The 10,232-nt window shown below is 40.3% G+C and overlaps 1 protein-coding gene across 1 annotated transcript; it reads left to right on the top strand.

The window, feature by feature from the left end:
• Window positions 1-1,097: 1,097 nt before the first annotated feature.
• On the top strand, window positions 1,098-9,894 carry LOC120724536 (lactase-like protein). The gene is made up of 13 exons (XM_040016766.1): window positions 1,098-1,224; window positions 3,896-4,056; window positions 4,695-4,782; window positions 5,922-6,031; window positions 6,119-6,247; window positions 6,348-6,443; window positions 7,295-7,349; window positions 7,493-7,654; window positions 8,550-8,824; window positions 9,102-9,228; window positions 9,337-9,536; window positions 9,621-9,684; window positions 9,807-9,894. The coding sequence occupies exons 1-13, from the start codon at window positions 1,098-1,100 to the stop codon at window positions 9,878-9,880; spliced, it is 1,668 nt and encodes a 555-aa protein (XP_039872700.1). The 3' UTR covers window positions 9,881-9,894.
• The last annotated feature ends 338 nt before the right edge of the window (window positions 9,895-10,232 follow it).

The following is a 10,232-nucleotide window of genomic DNA, read 5'->3' as shown; positions in this document are numbered from 1 at the left end:
CTTACAGTGTCAAAATCCCTCCTTTTCAAAAAGATCTGTTGGCCCCAGCAAATGCTTTATGCTCACACTTCACTGCTTTCAAATGGAGAGGTATTCAGTGTGCGTCTGGTGGGGTGGGGGTTGCTGTACATGTGCTGATGAATAGCAGAAAATGTCCTGGATACTCGACTCGGTTTTGTTTTTGTTACCATTGGCAGCGAACCAGCTAGTAACGCTGGCGAACACTGATCAGGTGGAGAAGCTTGGAGACTTTTCTTGCATTTTGGAGCAGTTTCCAACTGAGACAAATGCAGCAGGTCAGACATCTATATGTGGTTCTGAGTGAGGTGGTTGGGGCGACACAGGCTGAGCAAAGGGGAAAGTATAGGGAAAGAAACAGCACAGGAATTAAGGGCAATTTCGTATTTCTTCCCCACTCTTACTTTTTAAAATCTTCCACATCCTTGAAAAGATTTAGCAGCTTGAAATGTCAGTCATCCTAACCGTGTTGGACAAGTTGGCTTATTTTCTGTCTCTGATAGCATTTTGTGTCAGTGTGTCCTACAGCTGGCTGAAATGAAACTAGGCTCTTCTGACAATGACTGGGTGTTTCGGTGGATATGTAACTTTTTTCAGTGGATATTTAAATGATCCTGAGGTTTGGGGTTGAATTAGGATGATTTTACTCAAAACCTGTGGACACCTGACACCTGAGTGTAAGTTTCTGAGTCTTTGTTTTACTTAAACATTTATGCATGTTCTGTGATATTCCATCCTGTATAGTTCAGAGCAGACTGAAGCCTTGCAGCAGCTGCCATCCCACACATTACTGCAATTAACCCTATGAGGTCTATGCCATCACTGGTGACAAACCTAATCCTACCCTAATATGTTTGTTTGTTTTTTAATTATTCACGAGGGTACAAAGACAATCAAAAGGTATTTATATTTTTTCCAAAAAAGTCCTTTGTGCCGTTCCAAAATATGAGTAGGATTAGCGTAATGAAGACACTACACTTTAAAAAATTAATGTGCAAGCTATGAGGATGTTAAATCTGTGCTAAAATCTGGCTAGTCAATTGTAACTAAAGACAGTGCTCTCTTTGCCAAAGATGACAATGCTGCAGTGGGGAATCCTGAGACCACACCATGTGCTTGCCTTGGTGCTATGTGTGTCAGCCACTGAGGACTTTGACTGGACAAAGAACGAGAGAACGTCCTTCTACTACGGCACCTTCCCAACTGGTAGGAAACCAGGATCTAAGAGAAAGCAGACCACATGCTGGACTTGCAGTTCCACAGGAGAGCAATATAGTGTCCGTATATATAAAATATCTCTCTGGTATATTCAGCTAAACTCATTTTTGTTGGTAGAATCGAGTATTCCTAGTTCCTACATGCAAATCCCAAATCCCGCACTTTTTCACACTCATATTTCTTTTTCAGTGCTCAGAGTTAAATCTTTATTATGTAACCAATTTATTAAACAATCTGTCACAAAACCAAGAAAATACAAATATCTTAGTCATCAGCAACTGGAGTTATCTGAGAATTCATAAATTAATCAAGCATAAGATTCTTCCACTACTACTTGTTCTTCTTCTGACTTCACCCTTCAGACGTTCCCACAGCGGATCGTCTTCCTCCATCTCACCCTATCCCCAGCATCCTCCTTCAATACAGCTATAATACATCTAAGGTGTTTCTCTTTTCCTCAGGACTGGCAGCTCATTTTCAACATTCTTTGTTTACTATATTCACCATTCCTCCTCTTTCTAATCGTGTCCATTCTGGTCACTCCTGATGAAAATCGTAATATTTTCAACTCTACCACCTCCGACTTGGCTTCCTGTCGTTTTGTCAGTAATATCATCTCTGAACTTTGTATACCATCTTTCATGTAAATTTTTCTTTCACTCTGGCTTTTTCCCACAAATCCCACCTGCTACTCATCTACACCCACTCCACCCTGTCTGAACTCTCTTCTTCACCTGACTCACGCACCGCGCATTGCTTTGGATGGTTGACCCCATCCTCTACCTTCACTACCTCTGCTTCTTGCATTTTAACCTTTCAACGTGCCTCTCTCTCACTCACACACATGTACTCTGTCATACTTCTATGGACTTTCACTACTACCACACACCCCACCACTATCTTACTGTCCTGCACCAGCCTCACATACCTCCCCTAACTTCCTTATGCAATGCCAGAGTTCCTCTCGTGGAACCTTATCATATAGTTTCTCTAGAAACAAAGACAGAGTGAAACTCCTTCTGACCATCTGTATACTTCTTTATTAGGAATCTCAAAGCTAACATTGCACCTGCAGAGCTATTTCTCAGCATGAAGCCTCATCCTCATCTTCCACCATTTAAAAGCTGTTTCTACCTTCACTTGCTTCTTCTTCTTGAAGTCCAAAGTCATCCTACAGAACCCATCCAATGCTGTGTAGCTACATTCTGCTATCACTCAGACGTAGCTCACCCGTGTGCACCATCCTCCACTCTAGTATGTCACTCAGTGTTCCTCTCTCTTCTCAAATATGTTTCTACAACAGCCAGTTCCATCCTTTATGCCAAATCTGCTACCATGTGTCCTTCGGCATTTCTCTCTCTCTTGCCGAACACCTCATCACCTCTGCTTCCTTTTCCACTGATATCTGTTCTCCCCCTGGAGACTCTCTCTCCCACTTCACACAACTTACTCCTGAATTCCTTGTTTGTGGAGCACATGCACCCCTAACATTTTCCACGTCACTGTTTTAATTTCCAACTTCAAACTCTTGATCCTAGCTGATATTCTCTTTACCCCACAACACTATTCACATACTCTTCCATCAAGATCACCCCTGCTGTATTTCTGTTATTATCTACACCGTGACAGAACAGCTCCAGTGCTCCTGGCCCTGCTTCTCTTCTACCTAGTTTCCTGCCTACATTATAATATCAACCTTCCTTCTCTCCATCATACATACCCCTGAACCAGTCATAATCCCTAGAGTCTCTACTCTTCCACACTTCCGCCTTTCCTTCTCTCTCACTGCCTCCTAATACAACCTCCACCTGGCCTCCTCTTCCTGTACCTTTGGTGCACAGCGTCACGTATTCCACCTGCAACCTGTCGGCCAACAACACCTCCAACTGATATAACTGATCCATTATGGGGTGTTGATGATAATCATGTGGACAAATATCAAGTCAGCAGCCATCCTTAAGGTTGAATATACTGAACTAGACTGAAATATATACAGTATTACAGTTTGAATAGTGATGTACTCAAATAGGAAGCTCTCATAATTAAAGGAACAAAGCCTTGAACTATTTTAATTGATGTGTGGTGAAGACAGAATAAGGAAAGTTTCCCTTTTTTAAATCATATTATTAAAAATCAGATATTTTCCATGATATTGTAATTTTTTGAACATGCACTACTTGCTTCCTGGCATACATAAATGTTTTGATACTGAGTGTCTGCTCAAAAGGCTCAAAAGGCTGTGAAAAACATACAAATGCTTATTGTCTGACCAAGATTTTTCAGAACATAAATATATTATAACATTTTTCTCTTTTGCTTTTTCAATACTTATGAAGGCATGACTTTTAATTCCATATTATGCAACACTGTATAGGAAACCTATGTCTCCAGCGTTTGTTCATATCACACAATCTTCATGACAGACGGATCTTTCCTAAGTTGCCATAATTTTTTTCTGGGCACAAAATGTTATTAAAGAACAAAGTAAGAATAAAACGTTCTTAAAGTGCTCATGTTGGTTTAAAAGTTGATCATATAATTAAACATAAATATAAAATTCTACCTTAACCTGGAAAACCATAATGTGATCATGATTATAAGCTCAGGAGTGAATACAAAATAAAATAAGATTTGTTGATTGTCTTTTGTTCCTCTGCAGGTTTCTCCTGGGGAGCTGGCAGCTCTGCTTACCAGACTGAAGGAGCCTGGAATGTCGATGGAAAGGGAATAAGCATCTGGGATGCATTTTCCCATAAAAAGGGGAAAATATTCTTGAATGACACAGCAGACTCTTCATGTGAGGGATACCACAAATTCAAGGTGACGTGGAAAAAATGGAATTTTCTTCAGTGCCAAAATTTTACACACAATATTTTATTGCTCAACCGATCTAAATGACTCGTTTCTCTTCCTCTAACATTCATTATCACAGCCTACATTACATATGGATGCATATTACAAATATAACTGTAATATAAAAATATATTTTCCGTTTTCTTGCTTTCCTACTAATGTTTATTTGCAGCCCAGAATGTGAAGGAATAGCTTTTACACTAAAGGTAACATTTTGAAAAGGTGTCAGACTCCTGACAGTGAGTAAAGTAAAAGTAAATATTAAGTAAAAGATCAATTTAAAAGTGTTGATGTAAAAATAAAAAATCAACATGAAAGTAAGTAAATAAAATAAAAGAGTGGTCTTACATTCAAATCAAACCACAGACTCCAACATAAGCCACATGACTTATGACTCCTACACCCCAACCAACATCCAGAACTGTTATAGTTAGAATGGAAAATACGTTTTAGGAATTTTAGGAAACATTCAATCTGATTACAGCTTTATCTGAAGATAATATAAAGTAGACCTGTTTCATATGTTATCAGACAAAGACTCACATCTAAAGACATCGTCTTTTGTGATTTATTTAAAGAAATATTTCCTGCTGTCTGTCTTTAAGGACGATATTGCCTTGATGAAGGACATGAAGCTGAATCATTATCGTTTCTCCATTTCCTGGCCAAGGATTTTACCCACTGGACTGAAAAGTAAGCATAAATCTGACATCTGACATCATTTAAAAATGTATATATCTGAAATTTGCACAAAAAATTAGGACATTTGTATTTGCGTGATTTTTTCTTAGTTGTAACAATACTTCGTTCCCTTTGAAAATCTATTTATTTCCTCTTAAATTGTGCCACACGTGTAAGGAAAATGCATTTGTGGGTTGAGCAGTAGAGCTGAATATGGCGGTTGCATCCATGATAAACTTGCCAGTATAAACAGCTTATTCTGCTATGGACTCTTACTGTGAGCTTATGATAATCTAAGACTCACCCGGATAGGGACCAAGCCATTGGGCAACTTAAAGAATGTGTTGCACAAAACCAAGTGTCAGCAGTATTATAGTTTCATAGAACAGAGGATGTCAGAAGCGGACATCCCAAAAAGATGACACCGGCATTTAGGAGCCATGAACAGAGCTCTGGTCTAATAGGGCTTCCAGGAAGCCTACCATGACTGCCTTTCACCATCAGGCCCAGTTTTGCTGGTGTCTGCAGCATGAGCACTGGAACTTCAACATGTGGAGGAACAATATATTCACCGAAGAGTCCAGATTCCCCCTGCAGCAGTTGGATTGTGGGGTCAAAGTGTGGATTGATTGTTGCACTGATAGGGTAACAGCGTTAGGTGGTGTAAGTGTGATGGTTTTGGGCGGCATCTCCCTCACTGAATAAACAAGGCTTATCATCACTGGAGACAATATCAATGCAGAATGATATCGAGATGAGATGTGGCACCCAGTGGCAATCCCACATCTCCACAGTTCAGGTCTGAAGTCCATCTTCCTCCAGTCTGTGACCGAGCTGGTGTCCAGCCTGACAACGAGGTGCCTGGGTATTGTAGCTGTGTATGGTTCTTCATGCTACTCAGGCCCCGGTCTGTTTAATGAAATTACCAGTATGAACTTGCTTCTTCAGACGTCAATAATCTGACACCAAGCAAGAGTCAGTAGCAGAACGAGCTGGTTGGCAAGTTTTTCATGGATGCACAAAAACTGTGCTCACACTGTATGTGTGAGCCTCATGGTGTGGATTTCCACAACCAACAATTGCATTAGGTGTAATGTATAGTTTCCCAGCACTTTGCTCCATGTAGTGTATGTCACTTTCAATTCTTACAGGTGAAAAAATCAATGAGAAAGGAATTAAATATTACAGTGACTTGATTAACATGCTACTGGATAACAAGATCACACCCATTGTCACTCTATACCACTGGGATTTACCACAGGTAAGCACTAATATTATTGCTCAACATAGTTTCTTATCCAAAGCTATATTGTAGATACAACAGTAAAATCTATGTTACTCTCCACAGGTGTTACATGAGAAATATGGCGGTTGGCACAATATCAGCATGGTGAATTACTTTAACGACTTTGCTAACTTATGCTTTGAAAGATTTGGAAACAGAGTCAAGTACTGGATTACTTTCAACAATCCTTGGGTATGTCAGGTTAAAGAAAAATGGTTCCTTCACAGTTTGCAGTTGTAATGTAATACGGTATGCTGTGTCAGAGAGTGATTGTCAGTGTCTCGTTATTAAGTCCATTGCTGTGGAGGGATATGAAACAGGTGAACATGCACCTGGACTGAAACTGAAGGGAACAGGAGCTTACAAAGCCGCCCACCATATCATCAAGGTAGGACTGAATGACTTGTGCCCAGTTTTGCTGATAAATCTGATCATTTACCATAATTTCCAATTATTAGTTTTAATACTATGATTGCAAACTTGAAAAACAAAGGTGCTCCAAATCAGTTGCTGTCAAGATTATAATTCCATCAATTTTACCAAGAGAAGGCCAGAAAGTGCAGTGGTCAGATGAAACCAAAATTAAGTTCTTTGGCATCAGGAAGCACATTAATGTCATGAAGTGGCTGAGCCAGTCTCCAGACCTCAGTCCTGTAGAAAATCAGTGGTGGGAGCTGAAGCCAAACGGCAGGTCAAAGGTCAAATCCCTCCCAACATGTAATCAAACCTGGTGATCAGCTATAAAAATGTCTTATCGCTGTACTTGCCAACAACGATTTCATGTTTTGGTTGATATTCTGTCTCCTACATTAAAACCAAACTGTCGAGAGCTCATTTATAAGTTTGCTCACGTACATATTTTACTGAATCTGTAACTGAACAAACTTTAAATTCAGCAGAGCAGCAAATAATTATTTACCCCTACTGTAATCAGTGTTTACAAAAATGCTCTTTACTATTATGTTATTATTTTACACATTTTTCTTTACCGTATGATTCCTACATATTTTTTTGTTTATTGTGTTTTGTTAAATATTACATTAAAATTGGTCAAATATATTGTGTTGCTTATGTAGCAGTTTGTACGTTATTCTTCGTGGAGCCTTACATCTTATTTTGTTACTTATCCTAACCAGGTATAACTCCCAGAAGAGATACTGTATCTCACTGGGACCCTTGATTGAAAAAATAATGGTGAACAGACATAAGGCTAAACCTGCATCTCTATCTTTGCAACAGGCACATGCTAAAGTATGGCACACGTATGACATGCAGTGGAGAAGCAAACAAAAAGGTGAAAGGGAAAACTTTCATTCATCTATCTATCTACCTACCTACCTACATCTATATATATATGTGTGTGTGTGTTTGTATTTATGTGTATATAATATATGCATATGCATAATTTCTATCAACAAAGCTCTTGCATGTGTGCAGGCCTGGTTGGGATCTCGCTGACTGCTGACTGGGGTGAACCAGTGGACATCTCCAACCAGAGGGATATCGAAGCAGCAGAGAGATACATTCAGTTCTACTTGGGCTGGTTTGCTACACCTCTCTTCCATGGAGACTACCCACAAGTTATGAAAGATTACATTGGTATGTCAAATGCAACCATTTACACCTTTGCAATATGTAAAAATGTCCTCACCCCAAAAAAGAAAAAGGATATAACTACATGTGTCAAGAATTTTCAAGGGAAGTTTAACGTACATCCCTTTCAAAGAGAAAAATCTCACCATGTCATTCATTTATTTTCATGAATTTCTGAATAGGAAGTAATACTTTCCAAAGCAGCTGCTGTGATCCTGGCCTTTTCAAACTCAGTGGTCAACACACACTGCTGAACTGCTAAACTGAGAAGAAGAGCTGAGCTAGAAGCTGTTGCTATACGGAGGTATATGGAAGACCTCTATTGGCAGAAACAAGCACGGGGGGCCGGGGGTGCTTTGCAAAGTGTTATATGTCTGTCTTTGGCCAGATTTTGTCACAACAGCAAAACATAGCAATTAAGAGCCTGACTTGTAGTTGATAGCAAATATGTTGTGGTCTGGAAGAAAACAGCCATGCGTTGCAGTAAGTGCTAACCTATTGTGATCTTGGGGGTTTGTGTACACACTTGTGACACAACTATGCACCTCACTTTCTGTGTGACCAGCCACGAATAAGTCACCACGAATGCTTTTAACCTGAGTGAATGCACTATTACCTCCGCTGGTAGATTAATTCCTATATTCCAGTGTCATCATGTGTAGTAGCTGTACACATGCTAGTCTGAACAGAATACTGAATCAATCAAGATCCACTATGTAACACTTCTCTTTGTTTGCATAAGAGGAAGTTGCATACTCAGTATTTAGTGGATTGTAATTTTAGCGTGACTTCAGTCTGATATTCCTTGTCTCCTTATGCTCCTTATGTTCCCCCACCCCTGCTGTCATTGATCCCTTGCATATAGCTTCACTTCGTTTCACAGTGTACTAAATTTCTTCAGGCAGGAAGAGTGGTCAGCAGGGTCTGGGAGCTTCGCGGCTGCCCGTCTTCTCTCCTCAGGAGAAAAGTTACATCAAGGGCACCTGTGACTTCTTGGGTCTTGGACATTTCACAACTCGCTATGTCACTCTGAAGAATTACCCATCAGGAGCTGGAGACAACTATTTCTCTGACCGTGACCTTGCTGAACTGGTTGACCCACAATGGCCTGACCCTGGTTCTGAATGGCTCTACTCCGTTCCCTGGGGCTTCCGACGCTTGTTGAACTTTGTTAAGGTACACATCCTGATTACTGAGCTATTCAAATTAAAACTCTAGCTGTATTTGGGGAAAACTGGGGCTTTGTGTGAAACCACTGCATCATGGACATATTCACAGTGAAGACTGGATGAACTGATCACTCATGACAAGTTCATGTATGGCAAATGTATCAGCATTATATAAATTGTTGATGTCTTTCTGTTGTGAACCTGGGTGATACTGTATTCATTTGAAATATAGTTTTTCAGCAAATATAGTAACAAAAATATGTGATATGGCATCTCACTAACAGACTCAGTATGGAAACCCCATGATCTATGTGACAGAAAATGGCGTGTCAGAGAAAATGCTGTGCACCGACCTTTGTGACGACTGGAGGATGAAGTACTTCAAAGACTACATCAACGAAATGCTCAAAGGTGAAACCCAGGAAGACGTCACTGTCTCAAAAACTGCCTATCAAATATCAAACCTGTGTACATTAGATATGATGTCAATCAAACGAGTGTCCACGATTCGACTTACAGCGATAAAAGATGGGGTCAATGTGAAGGGGTACACGGCCTGGTCTCTCCTCGACAGCTTTGAGTGGGATGAAGGCTTCTCTGAGAGGTTTGGGCTCTACTACGTGGACTTCAGGAGCAAAAATAAGCCACGCTACCCAAAAGCTTCTGTCCACTACTACAAACGCATTATCAGCTCAAATGGCTTTCCCAATCAGAGAGAGGTAAACGCTACACACTTCATGCTAAAAGTCCCCCATGGAGGTGAAGACACTATGCTTAAACAAGGGCTTGTTTGGGCTTTACAGGTTGAAAGTTGGAAGAGGAAAGCTGTAGAGACTTGCTCCTCCAGTAACCAGCTGCTGGCTGCAGGTTAGTATAATGAAGTAGTGCGTGGGCTGTAAAAAGCTTGGTGGGGCCAAACAAAGGAAAATTCAGTCTGAAGCTTGTTTTTGTCTCATCTAACAGGGTTTTTCTTTGTTTTGCCCCTCCAGCTAGAAGAAAGTCAAAGGAAAATCAGGAACTTGCAGGAATGGAACAGGCTTGGTCAATCCATGATGAAGTTTAGGTACATACTTTGATGCTGAGTGAGATTAATGTGATTCTCCCAGCTTTTACTGAGTCAAAACACATTTCAGCAACACATCAGGTACAGATAGGAGCCTTAGAATATGCGAGGGTGTTATATGTAAGCTTTAAATTTACATTTCATGTGGTGAGCGGTCCTTAACTTTGAAAATAATTTCTCCATCCTGTCTTTCTTTCCCCGTCTCCAGTACTGTTACATAATAACATCTTTTTCTCTCACAGCGATTGCACCTTTAGAGAGCAGACACATTTTGGACCAAACTGCACAGAAACTGTGCGTTTGGTTGTGTGTTTGGGATTTTGAGCTTCACTCCCTTTATGCTCACTCGTCT

The sequence above is a fragment of the Simochromis diagramma genome, unplaced genomic scaffold (assembly GCF_900408965.1).
Source record: "Simochromis diagramma unplaced genomic scaffold, fSimDia1.1 OVJJ01000692.1, whole genome shotgun sequence".
NCBI lineage: Eukaryota > Metazoa > Chordata > Actinopteri > Cichliformes > Cichlidae > Simochromis > Simochromis diagramma.
This window is presented reverse-complemented; position numbering and strand designations above follow the sequence as displayed.

Coding starts and splice junctions, on each gene's coding strand:
- LOC120724536 (XM_040016766.1), top strand. CDS start 1,098: ATGCTGCAGTGGGGAATCCTGAGACCACACCATGTGCTTGCCTTGGTG. Junction 8,825..9,101: donor GCTTGTTGAACTTTGTTAAG/GTACACATCCTG, acceptor TCTCACTAACAG/ACTCAGTATGGAAACCCCAT. Junction 9,685..9,806: donor TAACCAGCTGCTGGCTGCAG/GTTAGTATAATG, acceptor TTGCCCCTCCAG/CTAGAAGAAAGTCAAAGGAA.